Source organism: Cryptomeria japonica, chromosome 5 (genome assembly GCF_030272615.1).
Source record: "Cryptomeria japonica chromosome 5, Sugi_1.0, whole genome shotgun sequence".
In the NCBI taxonomy this organism is placed as follows: domain Eukaryota; kingdom Viridiplantae; phylum Streptophyta; class Pinopsida; order Cupressales; family Cupressaceae; genus Cryptomeria; species Cryptomeria japonica.
In genome coordinates, this window is record NC_081409.1 from 163,916,874 (window position 1) to 163,939,025 (window position 22,152).

The window sequence follows — 22,152 nt, forward strand, 5'->3', positions numbered from 1 at the left end:
CTAACAGGATCTGCTCTGGTAAAGAACATTGTATGACCTTAACCGGTTTGACCTTAACCGATCTGGTTCCTATTCTGCAGATAGTTACTTGTGAGTTTCATCTCACCGTGGTTTTTCCCATTTGGGTTTCCACGTCAAATATCTTGTGTTATGGTGTTATTTCTCCTGTGGGTGAATGTCTTATTTGCATTTTGTTTTGCATGTGTGTTAACCGATTTTTCTATTAAACTGTTCTACCAATTTATCACTAGACTGTTTAAATACAGTGTTTTTTGGTATACTAATTTACCCCCCTCCCCTCTTAGTATTCATCACTTTAAAGGCCTTTATCTATATGGATCTAAGATATGTATTTCAATGAGTCGTCCTTAGGTCATTTTAAACATGACAATAATATTAACACATCTCATCACAATACAATAATTAATGATAACATATTAGCACATCCATATCTAATCTTTTTTAGGTTGCATAAACATCCAACAACATAATGTCTTTTACACTTTCATTATTATCTCAATAATGGGCCTTGACCAATAATAAGGGGAATGTTAGTACACTTCTACACCCTATCTTAGCAAGCTCCACAATGCTTCTTAGCACCACTTATCAATTAAAAAAAGGACACTTGATTAATTTTAGAGGTACTTAAACCCTGTTGGCAAGAATGCAACAAACTAAGAGGGGGGGTGAATCGGTTTGCTCAAAAACTTACTGCAACTTAAACCACAAATTAGATCTGATAATTAACAGTTTAAAGCATGAAACAACACCACATCAATAACACACATAACACCAATATTTTTGACATGGAAAACCCGGTTAAGGGAAAAAATATGGTGGGAACCTACCCAAAATGAGATAATACCCTGTTAGGAGTAAGTGAAACATTACAATGGGGAATGCACATGCATTTAGGCATATTGCCTAGAGCTCACAGCTCAAACAAGAAACTCATAAGGGCTACAACCCTTAGGGAAGGCTCACTACCTTACAGGAAGTCTCATTGACTTACAAAAGCATTCAGATTACATCCAGAGCATCATGAACTGATGAAATAGCATCTCCACATGCCTAAGTACAATTCTGGTTAAGCTCACTATCAAATCTTTTTTGCAACACATTTCTTCGCATAATTGTGCACAACTTCCCTACTGTTGAATGATTGATACAATATTCACACATATCATGATGCGTCTCAATTATTATTACATTCATTTATACAAGTCATCAACCCATGAAATAGAGATCGGCTCAGACACGCTACATATTACAAAAATATAATTACACATGCTATAACAATGCATGCAGACCAAAACAATGACAACTAAGACATAGTCTAGACCTAAACAACCACTGCAAATATGAAACATCTCCAAGAATTGTGTCTTGATCGTCCACAACACGCTACCACATCATGAATGTCGCATAACATGAAGAACATCACCGAACAAGGAAAATCTTCAATAACGTGCACAATAATCAATGTGGACCGAGAATAAACATAGAACACAATCTAGAAACATTAACAAGCAATGTGAATTGCACCACAACAATCATCATCTCTCTATCGGAGCTCAAGAACACTAAAATAATTGACTGTCAACCTGAAAGATTCACTTGTGGATTTCCAAATCATGAGCCAATCGAAATGAGGACAAACATCAACGTCCATAATACATCCCACACATCCACAACTAAAGATATTACAATTATGGAGCAATACACATGGATTTACCAAAACCTGTCAACACTGAATAATTAAAAAACCAAGCGGCAAGCAGTTGGTATACCGGATCACAAAACTCAATCGATTCTTCGTGCACACCTCTAAAACTTCCGCTGAATCTTCCAGAAATAAGTATCTCAAAACCCATTAATCTGCATCAGCTCACTTGCAACACATAGGTTAAACCAACTCATTCAATCCGATTGCAACACTAAAACATAGAGAAAACATGTTCAACATATTCCTCTATCCAACAATTCTCCCCATATGTTGGCATTAATGAAAACATATCAACCAATGTCCAATAATCTATAACAAACCCTTGTTAAACAATATTTCAAACCACATATAGGGGTTAAAACCACAATTCCAAGGTCAGGGCCACAAATCTTAAGATTAGTCTCACATTTGAGAGTTTGACCTTACACAAATTTTCATAATACCCTTTCATATTTTATCATTTTGTTTCCAACTTATCCTATTTTAAGAAATTTTGACAATGATTCAAAAGTTATTGTCAAAATAATGGGCAATTAAAATTATCAAGGACCATGCATGCATTTTCAAGTTAAATCAAACTACATTTTTTAGTTTAAAGCTTTACACTTGTAAGGTTTAGGACATTACCCACAATCTTGTTCCAAGTTCAAATACAATCTTGTCTCTATTGTCTAATTCCAAATCGACTTTTTATATTTTGGATATTAAGGTAAATCACAAACATGCATTACACTTTTATAAAGGAAATAAATGACACTCCTTCAATTGTTTAACTTGCAGCATTTAAAAGTGACATGTTTGATGTAATTTTAAAGTGATATTGTTGGTGTGAATGTTGTTTTATACAACTAACATTTACTTAAGTTTACTTAGGTAGCTGACATAACACATTATTAGATATTAGTTGTGTGTGAGGGAAATCGTGCACGAGATATAAATGATTGAAAGATAAAACTAAACAATCTCAGCCACACAATTAACTCAAACACCTCAAGATTAGGTTGTTGAAAAGAGGGAAAATGAAGCATGAAAGCATAAACAATAGAATGCAAACTCCATTTTCAACCTTTGATTTGATTATCCCATGGTAAGATGTGTGCTCATGATGTAGGTTGTGCTTGATATTGCTCCATGATGCGTGATTTGAGAATGAGATTCAAGATGTGAGGATTGGATAAAGGGATATGAGGATGAAATTTGACATTATGACGATATGGATATGTTGAAAATGGATGAAATACTGCATGATAACAATATGGTTTTGAGAAAGTGGATGATAAAGTGGCATTACATGATATTATGAGTGTATGACAGTGGAGGATTTGCTTGAAAATGAGGGGGGATTAAATAGGAGGGGAAGGAGAGGAGGGGATTGAAAAAATACAACACTTGTCCTCAACGAGGACAAGTGGCAAACCCAGGAATGAAAAGTGGAATGAAATTCCACACTTGTGGCTCAACAAGGGAGGACATGTGTCCCTTAGAGGGACAAATGTCAAAAGGGGTTTGACATGTGTCCTCAAGGACACATGTCTATTTTAGGAGGGAGCCACCCAAAATAGGCTTTAATTTCCTAATATTAAGGAAATGAGGGAATATGTGTGTGCACACACATGTGAGGGGAGGTTAGGATAAGGTTAGTTTGGGAAGATAAGGTTGGTTAGAACCCAAAGGTTAGATTGGAGGCTATGTTAGAGGAGGGTTAGTTAGGTGGTTACAAGTTAGGAGACATGTGATCTAAAGGGAATATTTGAATTTAATTAATACAAATAAGTGAGAGGAATAGAGGGATTAATTAATTAGATTAATCAATTCAAGGATTTGGAAAGGGGGAATTAATTAATTAGATTAATTAATTTTGAGGGATTGGAAAGGGGGGGTTAATTAATTTGATTAATTAATTCAAGAATTGGAAAAGGGGAATTAGTTAATTTGATTAATTAATTCAAGGAACTGGAAAGGGGGGAATTAATTGATTAGATTAATTAATTAAAAGGACTGGAAGAAAGGGGTGGGTTGATTAATTGAGATATTTAATTAATTAATTAGCTAATGGGGCCTAGCTTCGTTTATTTAATTTAGCCAAAAGGGATACTTGATGTTAACTGAATAACATAGATTATTCAACTAATACGAGAGACTTAGGAGATTTGATTTGATTAAATTAATCAACCAAATTTGAGTGTCTATATTTTGCCCCTCTTCGTGGTGGCGCTAGAATAGTGTCAATGCAAAGACAATAAGACACTTGTAAGGGAAGAAAAGAGGGAGCAAAAAAATGCCCCTGGCAGACAAAGGAATGGATAGGGATAGAAAATGTGTGAGGGAAATTATGCACAAGATATAAATGATTGAAAGATAAAACTAAACAATCTCAGCTACACAATTAACTCAAACACCTCAAGATTAGGATGTTGAAAAGTGGGAAAATGAAGCATAGAAGCATAAACAATAGAATGCAAACTCCATTTTCGATCTTTGATTTGATTATCCCATGGTAAGATATGTGCTCGTGATGTAGCTTGTACTTGATATTGCTCCATGATGTGTGATTAGGTAGATTGGATTCAAGATGTGAGGGTTGGATAAAGGGACATGAAGATGAAATTTGACATTATGACGATATGGATATGCTAAAAATGGATGAAATGATGCATGATAACGATATGGTAGTGAGAAAGTGGATGATAAAGTGACATTATAACATTATGAGTGTATGAAAGTGGAGGATTTGCCTGAAAATGAGGGGGGATTAAATAGGAGTGGAAGGAGAGGAGGGGATTGGAAAAATACAACACTTGTCCTCGAGGAGGACAAGTGGCAATCCTAGGAATGACAAGTGGAATGAAAATCCACACTTGTGGCTCAACAAGGGAGAACATGTGTCCCTTGGAGGGACAAATGTCAAAAGGGGTTTAACATGTGTCCTCAAGGACACGTGTCTGTTTTGGGAGGGAGCCACCCAAAATAGGCTTTAATTTCCTAATATTAAGGAAACGAGGGAATGTGTGTGTGCACACACATGTGAGGGGAGGTTAGGATAAGGTTACTTTGGGAAGATAAGGTTGGTTAGAACCCAAAGTTTGGATTGTAGGCTAGGTTAGAAGAGGGTTAGTTAGGTGGTTAGAAGTTAGGAGACATGTGATCTAAAGGGAATTTGAATTTAATTAACTCAATTAAGTGGAATGGGGAATTAATTAACTCTAATAGGAGGATTAATTAATTCAAGGAATTGGAAAGGGGAATTAATTAGATTAATTAATTTTAAGGGATTGAAAAGGGGGTTAATTAATTTGATTAATTAATTCAAGAATTAGAAAAGGGGAATTATTTTATTTAATTAATTAATTTGAGGGATTGGAAAGGGCATAATTAATTAATTAGATTGATTCATTCAAAGGACTGGAAGAAGGGGTGGGTTGATTAATTGAGACATTTAATTAATTAATTAGCTAATGGGGCCTGGATTAATTTAATTAATTTAGCCAAAAGGGGTACTTGTTGTTAATTGAATAACATGGATTATTTAGCTAATACAAGAGACTTAGGAGATTTGATCTGATTAAATTAATCAACCAAATTTGAGTGTCTACAAGTTGCATAGTATTTAAAAATGTTTTATCACATATAATATTTTTAGTTGGTAGTTAGTTGGAGGTTATCTTTACCTCATCAAACCTTCAATATATATTCAAGGTGTTTGTACATTTGTAATAATCTCAATACATTTGTTCACATCTGGTGAATAACACCGCTTTGTGTTGCTTTTCTTTGCATTATGAAGGTTTCTTTTTTCTAGGGTGCTCCAACACATACACTAAAAAAATGTTTTATTGTAGTTTGCATTCTCATTTTTTATTTAAAAAATATTTGAATATTATTTTGTAAAAATGACACTATATTATAACAGTTTAAAAAATAAAATAAAAATGAGGTTGGAGGCTCCACTTTTTTATATGAAATTTTATTTATTTTCTCTAACCTCTTCCATCTTGTAAACTTAAAAAATTAGGGCATGCACCAAATTTTATAATTTCAACAATTTTTTTTATTGTGTTTAAAATCAGCTGTATTGAAAAATGCAACAATTATGACAAGATACCTCTAATGCCCCTCAAGATCAAATCATTCCTTCATATACATGTCATGATCCCTATACATATCAAGATCCTAATATTCCTCCTAATCCTTCATATGCTACTAATCCACATGACCCCAAACCTCCACGAGATCACATCACCTCTATCCAAGACATCCATGAATCCCATACCTATCAAATTGGTTCCTCCACCTTCATCCACTATGGTTTCCTCCAAGAACTTGTAATTTCTCCCACCTCCCATCCCCATCGAAATGGACTCACATCTTGCATCCAAAATAATAAGTATCCTCTTGGTAAAAAGATTTGTAAAAAAATGCATTATCAAGGCAAAGGAATAGGCCTCCATGAACAAAGCATTTTGGAACCCTTTCCTTTCAAGTCAAAGAAAATCCAAGTTCATTTGGCTTTGTCTACCAAGATCATGCTCAATATGTCGATACTCCTTCCAAACCTTCCAAATCTACAATCCATCAAGATAAATAAAAATCCCACCATCCCCCATCTTCCAAATCCATTTTGGGCCCTTATATCCTAAAGTCCATTCCTTCCTCATCCAGATCCTTTTTGGGTCCTTATGTTCTAAAGTTAAACCCCCCTTCCATCCATCTTGGTTCAGGTTACATACCTCCATCCACCACCTCCATCAACTTTATCTCAAAATACAATATTCCATCATCTCAAATCCCTAAGTTAGATTAACAAAGGCACACATCCTTGAATTCTATTAGACATAATTCCTCCATCGTCTCATCCATAAAACCTTCAAATCATCCATCCTCATGCACCCATACCATTGCTATTGGAATCAATTTTGATGCCAAATCTAAAATGTATAAAGCCAAAAATCCACAAAAATACATGGATCGACATGTACCATCAAATAGATATCCTAGAGAAAAGAGAATTATGGTCCAAAAGAAAGAAAAATCTAAAACGCCATAAAGGCCCACAAATAAAAAATCAACAACCATGTTGATTCCCAATCAAGTTATAGAAGCATCACATTTCAAAGAGAAATCCAAATTGGCATCCAAAATTGCTAATTCAAAAGATTCCTCCACTCATAAGTCCTCCAATTCTCCATCTAAAATTCTCTCATCTTCCAACTCCATTTTGGGTCCTTATGTCCTAAAATCCACTATCTTAAGTCCATCATCCCCTTTATCTATTTTGGGTCCTCGTGTCCCACATGCAAATTGGATCTTCCATATAATTCAAAATCCTCTCCTCCATAACTCCACCACCCCTCAAGTTGCATGCTAATGTTGATCTTCCCAACATCCCACTCATTAATCCACAAGTCTTTCTAAAATCCCCATCCATTTATCCACAAGTCCTCCAACGCCTCATCCATTCTCCATAATTCCATCCATTTAATCCAATCCTTTATATAAAGCCTTACCCCCATCTACTACCAACATCCAAGAGCATGCCTCCAATTATCATACATCCACTTCTTCCATCCCCCTTTCACACATTCACTATCCTCCAAATCTACTTATATACATCCACGTCCACTTGTCCTCATTTCGATCCATCTAAACTATTCCCAAAGAATTAAAAAGAAAAGAAGAAAAAGAAAAAAAGAAAAAAAAATCCATTGAATGGTGAAAACCACTTCTTGTGGCACCTTGGGTAAGTACCATGATGAAAACTTGGTAAACAAATGCCATGTGTAATCCCCCATCCTATTGCACTCTATACTTGGGGGCAAGCTATATCCATGTTATCCTACCATCCACATCCTTCATATTCCCTATCCTATCTAATTCCATCCCCATTCCTCGTCTTTTATCTTGACTATCCAATCCATTTGTCCTCCACCTCCTATCTATCAACCTATCTAAGCCCATCCTCCTTTCCCATATTTGATCTTATCCATATCCTCCATCCCATATCCCTCGTCTTATCCAAACCCATCCCCATTTTTATAACTTTTGATTTATACAAGTCTTGGTTCCTTCTCCATCCATATCCCTTTTGCACTATCCTTCCATCTCATGCACCTTTATTCACAATCCTTCCATCCTCAATTGCACTATCTTTAGTGGGGCATTTCTTTTCTTTGCAACATAGTCCTTGGATCCTCATCCACCTATCCCTTATCCTTTAGTCCTCCACATCCTATCATTATCCATCCACTCAATCCCTGTATCTCCTATCCATGAAATCTCTTCATGCTTTTCCCAAGCCTCAATTCTCCATTGTCATTGGTACCAATCCACTTATCCACCATCCAAACCCATCCTATCCAATTCCTTCATCCCTCAAATCCAAAAATCCAAAGTAATCTAATCCAATGCAATCAAACCTTTTACATGCACTCCAATCACACAATCTAGTCCACTATCCTTAATCAATCCATCATCTTCATCCAAATCAGTTGATAATCTATTGACTGACCTTTGATCCAATTATCATCATGGGATGTATCATTACCAATCCTTGGGGTATGCATTGTTCTTATCATCAACATTGCTATCCTCTTGAATCAATCAATCAATTGGTTTTCAACTTGACTAGGGACAAAATTTTGGTTTGCTTTTGGTTTGTTGTGCATGCTTTCTTGTTGCTTGTGTGTTTTATATTGTTTGAATATATCATGGTCTTTGCATTCTATTTCCACAAAGGCGTCATTGTCTTCCATATTATGGTGTCATCAGGCATATGTTTGCACTTGACCTTTTTTATCATGTACTTGACACATTGTCATCTTGGTTCCTCATACCTTGGTGCATAGTGTCAAGTACAATATCAAATCTAGGTTGCTCATACCACCACGACATGATTCTATTTCGTTCTTCATCTTGACAATCCCTTCACCATCCATATCCTTTCTTTCTGCATCCTTGATCTTATAATCCTCCTATCCACTTTGAGAGTACACTTGTGTTCTTAGAACCCGCATGTTCTCTTGAGGGGGCATACCACTACCTCCTTGTTATCCTTCCTCACCTTGCCAGTGATTGGGGCATCATGCTACTAGACTTTATCCCTTTATATTCACTATGTTTTATTCTTCTTTGATATAATATTACTTCATGGTGCTATGTCAAAGAAGGGCAAAATATAGACACACAAATTTTTCCGTACCTAGAACCACACTTGACCTTATCCCATTCTAGCCAATTAAATAAATATTTATTATTTGTTTGATTAATCCTTTATCTTTACTCCTCATCCATAATATAATAAATTTACATTTATTTAATTAAGTTTAACCTCCACCTTTATCCCTGACCTTTAATCAAATAAATTTATATTTATTTAATTACGCCTAACCTTATCTCACATACCTTCTAACTAACTAAATAAATTAATTCACACTTAATTAATTAATTTAAGCTAATTAAACCTCATTACTATTTTCCCTATTATTAAATTCCATTGCACCTCAACCCTTGTCCACTCAATCCTAGCCCTTGAATCCATCTATATGGATCAAGATCTAAACTTTCCAACACATGAAAAATGTCCTTACCCTCCTCTTGCTCACACATGTGAGAGCATGAAAGGTCACTTCATAGCCACCCTACCTCTTACACATGTGTCATAGACATGTCACTTTCACAAGCCCTCTAACTCTTACAGATGTCACTTTCACAAGTCAACCTATCTCTCACACATGTCATAGACATGTCTCTTTCATGAGCTTCCCCATGTGCGCTCACACTTGTTTGAGCATACTTAGCTTTTACACCTCACTTCTCCTTGTGACACTTGTCATAAGGCTAAGCCTCCAAATCTAGGACCACACTCCCATCCAATCTTAACCATCCATTTGACATTGAATCTTGACTAGTGATTTTTCTCATGAAAAATCTTTAAATTTAGGCCTCTTTCAACATTTTGATCATCTATTTATATGCTATCATTATGTTGCCCATTTCGTCACTTAACCGCTCTTAAAACACCATTGTGTTGTTAGATCAATGAGCTACCACATCTAACTAATCAACATATCAACATACTTATTTTTTGAGGTTTGCATGTGTTTGTTAGATCAATGAGCTACCACATCTAACTAATCAACATATCAACATACTTATTTTTTGAGGTTTGCATGTGTTTGTTTGAACAGGCTAAGTTTATATGCACATTCCATTTAATACATTTGCATGCATTTAATAGGTATATCAAAAGTAGGTGAATCATTACCAATTAGGGACCACTACCATAGATAATGTTTTGATGCTACTGCATTCACTTTCATGAGCATGAAGATAATATCCCAAAACACAAACCTAACAATTGACACCACTTTGCAAAATTGGTCAAGGACATATAAGTGCTCTTGTAGGCCAGGGGCCGACTTATCAATCAAAATGAGGTCATCTACATAAAGAAGAAGCTTAATCACAAACTCACCCAAGCAGATGCCATTGCCATCATTCAAGTTTAACCATTCTTAAAGCTTATCAATATATAGACCAAAAAGGGTAGGGGATAGAGGGAACCCTTGCTTGACCCCAATATCACTCCTAAAACTCTTTGAAATGCCATCTATGGTTCTTATTTTGACCTTAACTTCTTAATTTTATTATTTTGAGGTTGCTATTTGACACATCTAGTTTTTTTAGTATAATATTGAATCAAGCTATGACATATATGATAATCCTTTCTTCATCAGATCAAGAGCTTAGCATATAACTCATGTATAAATTTACTTCTTGCATTAATTACAATATTGATTACAATGCAATCTCTAAATCTTATGGTTCTATTAAAATAAATAAATTATTCGAGGTGAAAGTGTAGTGAAAGTATTCATTTTCATTACAACATGAAAGGAAGATGAAAAATGAATTAAAAAAGAAGATGGGGGTTTACAAAAGATAAATTTAATTCCCACAAATATATATGCAGGTGTGGTGAAAATTGCATACCTTTCAAATTTTCCCTTTGTTTTAACTCACTTTGGTTAGCTTATTCATTATACAAGTGGTGTGTTCTTAGAAAAAATGTTGGCATAACTTAAACCTCATTATTCCAATTTGTACTTATTCCTAAAATTGATTATGCTCTACAATTTTTTTTATTTTCCTATTTTGGATTGGTTCTACATTCGTGAAATGATCGAAACCACTTCCTTGGTCAGGAAAATGATCCTTTGGTTTTTTAAATTTGGGTTTGAAATTGGGCATGCTACTTTTCCCTCTACATAGTTGTTGTATGGTTATTTGATGAATAAACATTTCATTGAAAGGAGACATTCTAGAAAATGGCTAACCCTAATTTATTTAAAACCCTTAGTAACTAAGTAAAAGAGTACCATTTGCACACATCACAAACATAAAAAACCATTGAGTGACATCAACACTGCATCAACAACCATTAACCCAAGATCCTCACAAAAGTTTGATGCGAATGTACAATTATCCTTATCATGTGCAAACACTTGAGTATGTGAATTGAGTTTTTCTATGAATCTTAGATTAAGATCTTCAAAGGATACACATATGAACATTTGGAAATTAATAGAGATCAAATTTATAGGTTCAGTTCATATTTGCACTCCAAAAAATGACTTTATTAGCAAAAACAATCTTTACAAATTCTAATCCATTTGTTTGACAAACTTTATTTTTTATAATAATATTACTTTAAATTCTAAACATATACAATATACATATTATTTATGACTTATTTTTTTATCAATGAAAGAGGCTTAAGGGAGCTATACCCCATATATTGATAGTAAAAAAGTTACAAAATTTGCTACTCTAGTGGAGGGTCATCATTGTTACGTATCAAAATTGGCAACCCTAATGCAGAGCCATTACATTCATATATATTCATCATATTGTATATCAACGAGAAAAATATACTAATCTAAAAACATTGAATACTCTACATAGTCACTTGGGACAAATGATTTCTTGGGCCTTGTCCTTCTAGTTGGCCTCCGAGCATGTAACAAGGGTGAAGGACTAGTCCACAAAGCCCCTAATTCAAAACACCGGTGATGTTTATAATACAATCCAAGCCCCAATGGGTTTTGTGTTGCTTGACAACAACCTTTTCACCCATAACTTCAACTAGGAACGAAACCCACATGCAGTTGAAATTGGGGAGCACTACAAGCCAAACACCTTAATCACTTTGAAGCCTTAGACCAACAACCACCTTTTTCAAGAACTTCTTTCAACTTCATACATGATTTGAGTCTTATTGGAATCATGTCTACCCTTAAAACCATTGCTTTACCTTTACCCAAGTCAAGCATTCCCACCACAAACTACGATGCAATAATAGAATTTACTTGATACTTGTTATTTAATTTCATGAAAGTAGCCCCCAACAACACCTTGATCACCTCTAGGACCACCATTGAATTGGTCTTAAAGATTATCTTTGATCGCTTCTTTGAGACAACCCCCTAAAGACAATTTGGCATGAGTTTGCAACTCAACACATCGTAGGCTCCATGACCCCATAACAAAGAGAGAGAAAACAATGAACAATCCAAAGGATCTTGACCATTTCATAGCCCAACAACACAAGCTATCATAAATGTATAGCACACACAATAATAAATCACCAAATGGATTCCACTTGTCAAAGCGTCTTTGAATGTGTGGAACTCATAATTGTTAGGGAATGTGAAATTCATGGTTCATTCCAATGTCAATGAATCGTACAAAATGTTCATTGAATCATTTTAATTACCTGACCTATCTATAGCTAGGTTGGCCAAGGGGTTAGCATCACGATTAGCCTCACGATAGACGTGGACACCATTACCATCTTATTATTATTTTTAAATAATTCCAAACACAACTGAAGCATATTGTTTAATTTCCAAATTTTAAAAATTTCTTCCCTTAAAGCATTAATTATCATTAGGGAATCCCCTTATATTACATGCTTTTTAAATCCAAGATTCACTTCTTCTTGAATAATAAAGCACAACTTATAATCTGGCCTCGTTGTTGGTGCCTGGGGGGAGAGGGATACTCACTTTGCTGAAAACTTCACCTTTACACGTCACAGAGATGCAACTAGCCTCGTACTTACTCCACCAACTCTAGAAACATTGTCAAAGTTCAATTTAATTGAACCATCTCCTAACCAATTCACAAATGATCTCAACGAAGAGCTAAGATCAACCCTTTGAATCCCATTAATATGAACTTTCTACCCTTATTTATAAAATATCTAATATTTCTTAAAAATCTATGTAAAGAAGCATATTATTTTTTCCTTAGAATAGGAAAGTGAAAACTCAACAATGATTTAAAATGCTAAAAGGTGGCCACTAGGTGGCCAAGGGAGAGGGTGATCATTTGGTAGGTCACTATATTTTTTCGTTGAGAGAGCTTTTACAAGTCTTGGACAATCTACCCGCCAAAAACTAACTATCAAAACAGGTATAATGCTATTAAAAAATAGACTGCAATCCAATTGGAGGAGGACATTATCTACTCTTCCTCATGGGACCCACATTTTCCAAATTAGAAAATCGGTGTCAAATTTAACGGTCAACCCTACTGGTTAAAAACAAGAACAAAAGGCAAACACAGCCATCAAATTTAGACCCAAATTCTAGTAGTCGTATTGAATAAACGTCGGCGCATCGAACTTCACGAAGTCTGTAAGGTAGTTTGTTCAAATGTCTTCGACTTCAATTTCGTTTCCTTAAGAAATTTTTAGGGAAACGAAGCGGATGATACGTAAATTCATTTAACCTGGAATTTGTATATATATTTTACAGATACACGCTGGGTATATATACATTTTTTATTTGCATTCTTGCACTCAAGCGGCTGTGTTTGAGGAGATATAAGACATTGCCTGGCCTGTGCCATTAATTTAGTGGTGTAAATGGGGAAGATTCTGCAGCAAGATAAGCCGCGGAGGCCAAATACTGGTCCGCGCTCCGCCAGAAGAGGTAATATTCTTTATTAACTCTGAAGTAAGTATTCTATGTATGAATAATTTGAGTTTATGAATTCATTTGTTTGGTTTTCATTTTTAATGGAAGTCATAGGATCGGATCTGCGAATACTGCAATATTTGCAATGTACATTGCTTTCAATGGTTTCTGCTGATCATTTTAAAGCCTCATGGTTTTCATTTTTTAGTTCTTTCTATTCAGTTCAGCGTTATTTGTGTTAGTTATATTTAAATCCTTCAGGATATCAATTTTTTTTGTATATTTCTTTTTTTTCTTTTTTGTGTTTATTGCGAAATACGAACAGAATAGATGAGTTTTCATTTATGTGTTCTGTGCAATGTATGTAAGCTGAAGTGCATTTGTGCGAAAACCCTAATAATGAAATGTATGCATAATTCTTTCTCCAAAAGGTGGGAGAACATGTGTTTCAATAGTACAATAAAACGTTTTTAGGGTTAGTCTGTACCGATGTACAAGAGGAAATATGTTGAATGTTCTGATATGAATCTTGGCAGGAGAAACTCATATAGCTATATTTACAGATTCCCTTCAAAACTTATGCGAATTCAAGAAGCAGTACACACAATGCAGTCTTAATACAAATAAAAGCCTAAAAGCATACAAGAGATTGCTGCATTAAATTTTTTTGCATCTTTGGTTTCCAGCCACAATATTACACGTCTTTGTTGATTTATTTATTTATGTATATTTATATTTAGTTATTAGTACTTTGGACGAGTTGCCATCTTGAAAGTCTGTTTGTGACTCGAATGTGTACGAGTCATGGTAAACTCCCTAGGATCAACATCTGCACCACATCTTTCATGTGCTTTAACATGAATTTAGAGCTTTCTCTTTTTGTTCCTTATTACTGGGACATTGCTAGTTACGATAACTATCCGATTAGGGTTTTGACATGTACATGTCTTTTTTTCTGTGCGGATAGAGAGGTATTGAGTTGAAAACAATCACATCGTCCTGCAATCCCATGAATAAAACACATAACACTGACATAGGAAACGAATCATAATTCTTGACGTCTGACCCATAGGTTCGATATGAATGGACTAGGCTAAAATTTTAGTGCCTACAATTTTCTTGTACTGCTTATGCTATCTGTCTCTTTGTGGCATGGCCTTACAACGTCATAAGGATCAAAGATAAAGAGAGAACTTACAAACACAGCAAATTAGGATAACTGAAGTGCTAAAAGAAAGCTATAACAACCATGGACATAAATCTTGAAATCAATAGAGCATATTTAGAATATGTTAATAAAAAAATGGGCAGGACCAAATAGTTAAACCATAAAAGCTAAGGCAAGAAGAATTGGAACAAACAGAAAAAAGGTGGCAAGAGCAAAAATAAATCTAGAAGCAGTGGATTCCAAAAAGGGAGGATGTTACACTCAAATTAATAAACCCTTGTTAATTCGTTTTATTTAAAAGCCATAGAATACAATTATACACCTAATTCCTGAGAGGGGCCCTTCATCAAATGTAAGAACCAAATAAATCTATGAAGCGACAAGGTCAAGAAAAAAAGAAGGCAACTTAGAAACCATAAAATACAAATCAGTTTTTTCAAGGGAAAGGTTCCTTATAAATCTACGAGAAGACAGACGAGTGGATGAAGAACAAATCTCTAGCTTGCATCAGAGTCAGGAGCAGAAGGCGGGCTCACATGAGAGGTCCAAATTTCCATATTTTAACTCTGTAGGAATCATACACCAGGGTGGAAGAAGGTAAGATGAAATTCTGTTGATCTGTGCTAGTTTGATTCAATTATACTGCTGGTTCTCGTTCTAACTGGATTTGAAATTTTGCAGGGATAATGTTAGAGAAAGCACAAATCAAATTCATATATATTCAGTGATCTTTAACCAGTTATTAGTTTTACATTTGTCTTTTAAGTATCTCGTCTTTCTTTTTTATTTTCATGTTGTCATTGTTTTATTTTTTCAAATTTTCATGTTTTAAGTTGTTTTCTCTTTATTTTTTAATGGGAGATAAGTTTGCATGGGGAATGGCAGGAGAGATGCAGCGAGAAGGTCCCCAAATAAAAGGGATGGCCTTGGGGAGACATCCTCATGGTTACAGCCGAACAATAATTTTTTTATTGGAATATAACCAATATTTTGTAATGGGTGCATTCAAAACATCTCCTAACCTTAGTCTGTCCATATTTGTAATTCAGTACTCTACTTAATTTTTTTGTTTTTCTACATAAGGGTACGCTTTTTTTTTTTTTTGATAGGTAATAGGCCGTAGCCGCAATATTTTGAATTATTATTATTATTATGTTTGATTAGATTGACCCAAGACCTTCCCCATTATGGAAGGCCAAGAGTCACAGCTTAGAGTTCCACTTTTAGATGTTCCTATTGGGAGTTGAACTTGGGTCTCCACAGTGAGAACCCAGTGTTTTAACCATTTAAGCTCAACTCCTTGGACCATAAGGGTACGTTTGTTAAATGCACTGACCATATCTTATTAATTTATTCATTATGTTAAATGCACACTAGAGTTTATATTCAAAATTTGACAAGGTTAAGCAATTTTTTCCTAGCTTCAAAATTAAGCTCTTCTGTTAGATAATGCGCCTTTTCTTTTCTGAACTAAGTAGGAATGCACATCCTGTCACTCACTTATGAAAATGCTAGTCTCTTAACTTTCTTGGTTCATTTAGAAATTAGCATGGTATAATTTTTGGTAACTGTGTAATAAGAGAGATAATGTGAAATGTCAATACCAACATTCTGAAATTATTCAGTGCTTAATGTCTGGTCTGCATATTGTCTATTATTTAAATCAACTACAGGCCAGTTACTGCTACATGTTTATAATTTGGGTTTGCTTTTGTTGAAAAGAAAATTGTGTTAATAATTGACAGGATCAAGAAGGTCAAAACAACCATTGACAGTCCCAGCTTCAAATAACAGCGAGATACCTCTGCAGGTATATTCCTAGCAATTTTTTTCATTCTGAATTGAACTGGAAAGCTAACTTGCAAAATTCTGTACGAATGCTTATTTTTACAATTAAATGACACAAGTTGAAGCTCCATGACTGTAATTACATTCATGACACCAACACTATGCTTAAATCTTTTCAATTCAAATTCTTTACTGTAAGAATATTTCATTTTCTCATATAAAACTACTGGCTTTTTTTTTGTTTCTTTGAATTTCCCTCAAGAACATATTCCTTACAAGCAATATTTGTGCTCAACCTTTTGGATTATTGGATATGTTTTTTAATTTTTTGTAAAAAGGAAAGGTTTTACTTAATCACATTAATAATTTGCAAGATTACAAAAGGTGTATGACAAAGGAATACAAAAAGGCCAGACCTATTGAACTTGCTTATAATGATTATGGCTGTCTTGTTATGAGTGCTTTAGTTGCTTGTTGGTGCTTCTCACCTATTATGGAGTGGGTTACAAATACGGATTTTAATTAGCTATCTGAATTTTTTTTTTTAATGTAATATAAAATGCATGTACTATAAAAAAACCTATAAAGCTATATAATACAACTGATGCAAAATGTTCACAACTTGACACAAATGACAATATGTTGAAAGGTGAAGTCATTCTTCGAAGGCTACAACTAATCTGAGATTGGTTTATCTGCGAACCTATTGGGATTGACATTTTTCTTGCCCACTCTCCATGGGTAATATTAGCAGTAGCACAGAAACTGTGATGAAGTGATAGGTGTTCTATATTGCAAATAACTGTAACATGACTGAATCCTAGGCCAAATACAATGCCAAGGAAAAAAATAGACTAATTTAATGACAAAATTTAAGGTAAATCGTTAGATTCAATTCTTAGATATCTTTTAAATTTCCAAAACAGAGTGGTAATGTGTAGCTATAATGGAGTGGTTTGGGTTTAATTTCTGCAGTTCGGCAACTTTACATATTCTTAATTATAATGTCTGTAATATAAATATAAATGTATTAACGATAAATTAAAATATAAATATACTAAAACAAATAGATAAGTAAATGAGCAACAAAATTAAAATAATTTCTGAGGTTACAATAAGCCATCAGTGGCTAAATATAAACATTTGATGCACAAAGACTGGCAAGTATTCAGAGATTACAAAGTATTTAAAAACTACAGATAGATGTGCAAACTGCCTATTTGAGTATATTGTCCAATCTTAATGTCTGTCCTCCAAGTGCACATCAAGTAGCATCGTCATTGAATGAATAGTAGAATCTGGAGCTTAATATGCAAATTGTGAAAGATCTATTCAAGCAGCATGCATAGGATACAAATTCAGAGTCTATGGTGGAAAACATTGTCGTAGATATTGCTTAGAATTTATATGTTTGAAGCAAGTTTGATCCTAGACAAAACCCTCTCATGGACATTTATGGTAAGAATTTACAGAGCTTAACTGCGATTTAAAAAAAAACATTCATGAGAAGAAAATTGACACAGCTTAACTGTGATTTAAGAAAACTTTTATGAGAAGAAAATGGAAACAGCTTAACTGCAATTAAATGAATGAGGTTTGTTTTTGGCCCAAAAATCTTCTGTTAAAAAATTAAAAAGAAAGTATTTTAATGGTGGTGGTTAGAGGTGGATTCAAATGGCAGGTAAGTGCCTTGTTCTAGATGGAGGTGAGTCAACATCGAATTACTGAAAAACTTGGATGCAGAGGAAATACATTGAACTGTTCAAACTTTATTTATTTTTTGTTTAAACTTACATTAGACTGACATTGTGTCAAGACAACCCCATGGTCTCTTCCTTTAAAATGCAGAGGAGTTTTCAAGAGTTAAGGCACCATGCATGTCAAATGCAGATGAGTTTTTTTAAGACACCATGCATGTTAGAAGAGACACTAGGAGTACCTTGCTTCCACCCAAGATACTTCAGTTGACTGTGTAGGTTAGGTCTTTCTACTGAGGGCATGAGCAGACTCTGTATTGTTCCTGACTCCTTACAGTGATGCAACCTTGTTTTTCATCACACCCTGAGTTATAAAGGGTTGACCTGCCTTTTATTTTGCTTTTAATCTTTAAAGCTTTATTTAGATTTAGATTTACTTTTGTTCATTTGGTTTCCTTTAATTTTTTTGGGTCCAATTTCTTTTAATTATTGGTTTTCTGTGTCTATGTTGTAATGCAGACATGTGACCTTAATTTACTCCTTTCTTAGTCACCTGCTTGATCTTATTCACCAGCTTCATGTTGATTTGACGGGTCATTTTCTTGCAGGACTATCGCACTTGTATTATTTCTTTCGGCTTGGGTTTTGACCACTTTAGGTTTTATCTCTCTTGTTTAATTTACTGTAGTTGCAATTTGTGTATGGTTACTTTTGTTACCCTATTGTCTTTCTACCAAGTACTCGTTTTTACTTTTTTGCAGCTGATCATACTTTTTCAGTCCCAATGGCCTAGTTTGGTTATTTGTGGGCACTGATATATTTTGTTTTCTTTGTTTCTTTGTGTGTAGAATCAAATGTGACTTGAATTAGAGACCAATAATCTAGCTAAAGAAATGTTGAAAATGGAGCCATTATATAGTTGTGTGTCCAAACCCAATGTAAGGAGCAAACTTTTTGTATGCATGGTGCAAGTTTGGCAAGCATGTTGATAAGGATTTTTCCATGCAATTTGGAATGAAGCTGGCGGTGATGGATGTTGCTTTAGAAATTATGGTACATTCAAAAGCCAATTAAATAAATGATAAAAAAAATTATCCAGAAATGAGTCTAGACGAACTGTAGATATGGCTGGTCAAAGCAAGCACCAAAACCTGATCCCAATCTAATTGATCGAAGTAGCAACACTGAATGGAAGAAACCAAACCTCCATGTACTGATAACTACAGGAGATAGACAAATTAGCCCAAAACTGGACCAATTTCTATTGACTGGCCTTATCCTCTACTCATAATCCTCAGAAGAATGAAGTGAACATCTAAATTGGCTAAGCAACTCCCCACTGGGTTACTTTATCTGGAATAGAGCTACTTGAATGGGACAGCTAGCTTTGGATTATCTGCGGGTACGGCTATTGATTCTCACAGGGCAACTTTAACTCTAACCTCTTGGGCAGTACCGGTAAATACGGCTACCCGCTTAGGGAGGGGAACTTACCTAACTTCTATCACTTAGGGTTCGGCCACTACTAACGCTTCTATCCATAGGGGGTTTCTGGCCCGGGTATCCACTAGATTGCTACTATATCCACTAGATTGCTACTACAGTATCGGCGGATATGAATCGCATTCTTGGTTCCGCGCTAAGCTGCCAACTGTATACTGGTGCTCACTTTCTGTCTACTGATGCCTACTCACATGCTAGGATCATCATGGAGAAGCTAGAGCTTATTTTAGCAATAAGTGAAAAGTCAGAAGCGACAAAATAACAGATAAGATGGGCTCGTGCAGATTGTACCGGTAATAATGGACCAATAAATGACACACAATGATCATGTAGTTTCTACCCAGCCTGTATCTACCTTCACAATTGCATAAATCCGGAGTTCTATCTAGCTATTTGTCTGCAGGTCAAAATAACAACTAATTACTGGCGTATACTTGAATTATGAATTGATTTGGTTTGCAATTTGGTTCGCAAAAGCATTGATTAGCGCTCTCCCATAGTATTGATCAGTGCTCTCCCACCCATCACATTGACTACCACCGGGGCTCTCATGGCTTCGGGGCTCATAGTTTTAGGCACAGCTGCTACCTAGTTGTGAGCGGGGGCTTATGCTGCTCTCAGGATTTTGTTGATCGCCGATGTTTTATGTGTGATTGACTGACTGGTTGTGACATGGGGAAAAGTTTACTAAAAAGCAAAAGAGATGAAGCGTGTTAGGTTTCTGCCATCTCCTGCAACTTATGTTAACTGTCAACTTATCTTAATTGTTAATGAATTTTTGAGCTGGAGCCTCCTGTATGTTAAAAAAATCAGTTGGAACCTGGGGGTGCAATTAATTCTCTGTATGGTTATTTTTGCTGGAATACCTCCTTAATTTCTCCTCTTATGCCCTTTCTTCTTTGCTTTACCCCATTGTTGATATGTATGTGCTAAAAGATACACTCTAGAATCTTTCAGATGGATTGGCCTTATTTGCTTTTGGTCAAATGCAATAACAAATTCAGTAATATAATTCTTTGTTTATACCTTGTTTCTTCTGTTACTTTGTTTTTTAGATTAAATGCTAAATAAACCAATGCTTGCTATTTATATATTCCACTGGATGAGGCTTAGTATGTAGCTTAGTATTAATTTGTCCAAGATAATCATTCCTACATTAATTGATGTAACTTCCGAAGACTAACATCTATGAAAGGTTTGTCTTGGTATGAGGAGCTTCCTTCCTTCCATTTTTTATTTTTTCAACTGTTAGAAAATATACATTATATTTATTTTTTATAAAGTTTTGAGGCTTGACATTCAAATAAATTTTCATTAATTGGTGCTTTACAGGAACAGGCAGCAGAAGCTCCCCCATTTTACATACACATCGAATGTAATGGTTTTCTTCATCGTGGGTAAGATTATTGTGATTAGTTTCCTTTCTATGTTCAAGTGAAATTTTCATACAACTTTTTTATTAGTACACTTGGCAGAGGATGAAGTTAGAGTCTGCCTATAACCAGTTGGTGTTACCTGTTACAATTCACACCATCTGGGATATTTTTATCCATTGTACAAGTTTAAATTCATTTCACTGTATTATTCCACAAGAGTGAGTGCTTTTCCACACATATCACAAACAATGGTTTTTTCTTTTAGGTTCCTTATTTTTAAGGACCCTACTAAAACTCGTTTGGATCGCTGTGCCCCAATTTTTTAATAAAAGTGTTGATTGGAGAAATCTCATGAGGCTGGTATAGGGGATATTCTTCATGGTTGAATGTTGACATGTTTGAGCCTTTTTGATTGGTTGTAAATGTTAATTTTGTGCCCTAGATCAGCAATCAGATTTATGTCTTTTAATTATGCCCTAGTTTGTTAATCAGATTTGTAATATTTTAGTAAACCATAATTCAGTAAACTCGGAAATGAAACAAGTAAACAAGGGACAAACACAAATACCCTGGGAAAACCTCCAAGGAGGAAAAACCCAGCATTAAAGACCCACAGGTCAGATTATATATTCTCTCTTAATTGCACAAATACAATACTTAGCTTGCTTCTCCAGATCTGATCCCTTTTGTATGTCAGATCTGCACTTCTAAGCACTTCAAGTCTGCACCAAAAGAGGCCTATATCCTCTTGGACAAGTTCGCACAATCCTTGACAAGTTCATACAATCCTTGGATAAATTCGCACTTTTATTAGCAGAGCTAATTCGCTGATTGCATGAGGAAAAATGATTGATTGATTTGAGTTTGCATTTGATCTTTATTTATATGAGTCTTTAACCTTTATTAAATCCAA

At 34.9% G+C, this 22,152-nt stretch overlaps 1 protein-coding gene across 4 annotated transcripts in view; it reads left to right on the top strand.

The window, feature by feature from the left end:
- The first annotated feature begins 13,321 nt into the window (after window positions 1-13,321).
- The window catches only part of LOC131072719 (histone-lysine N-methyltransferase ASHH1), a 51,464-nt gene continuing 42,633 nt past the window's right edge, over window positions 13,322-22,152 (top strand). Inside the window, exons 1-4 of one of the 4 annotated variants that reach the window (XM_058008963.2) lie at window positions 13,322-13,430; window positions 13,546-13,722; window positions 16,621-16,685; window positions 21,196-21,260. In XM_058008963.2, coding sequence (XP_057864946.1) covers window positions 13,656-13,722; window positions 16,621-16,685; window positions 21,196-21,260 — 197 coding nt within the window. In that variant the 5' untranslated portion in view covers window positions 13,322-13,430; window positions 13,546-13,655. Of the gene's footprint in view, window positions 13,723-16,618; window positions 16,686-21,195; window positions 21,261-22,152 lie in introns of those variants that run through there. The other 3 variants (XM_058008964.2, XM_058008965.2, XM_058008966.2) reach the window with 3 other exon arrangements.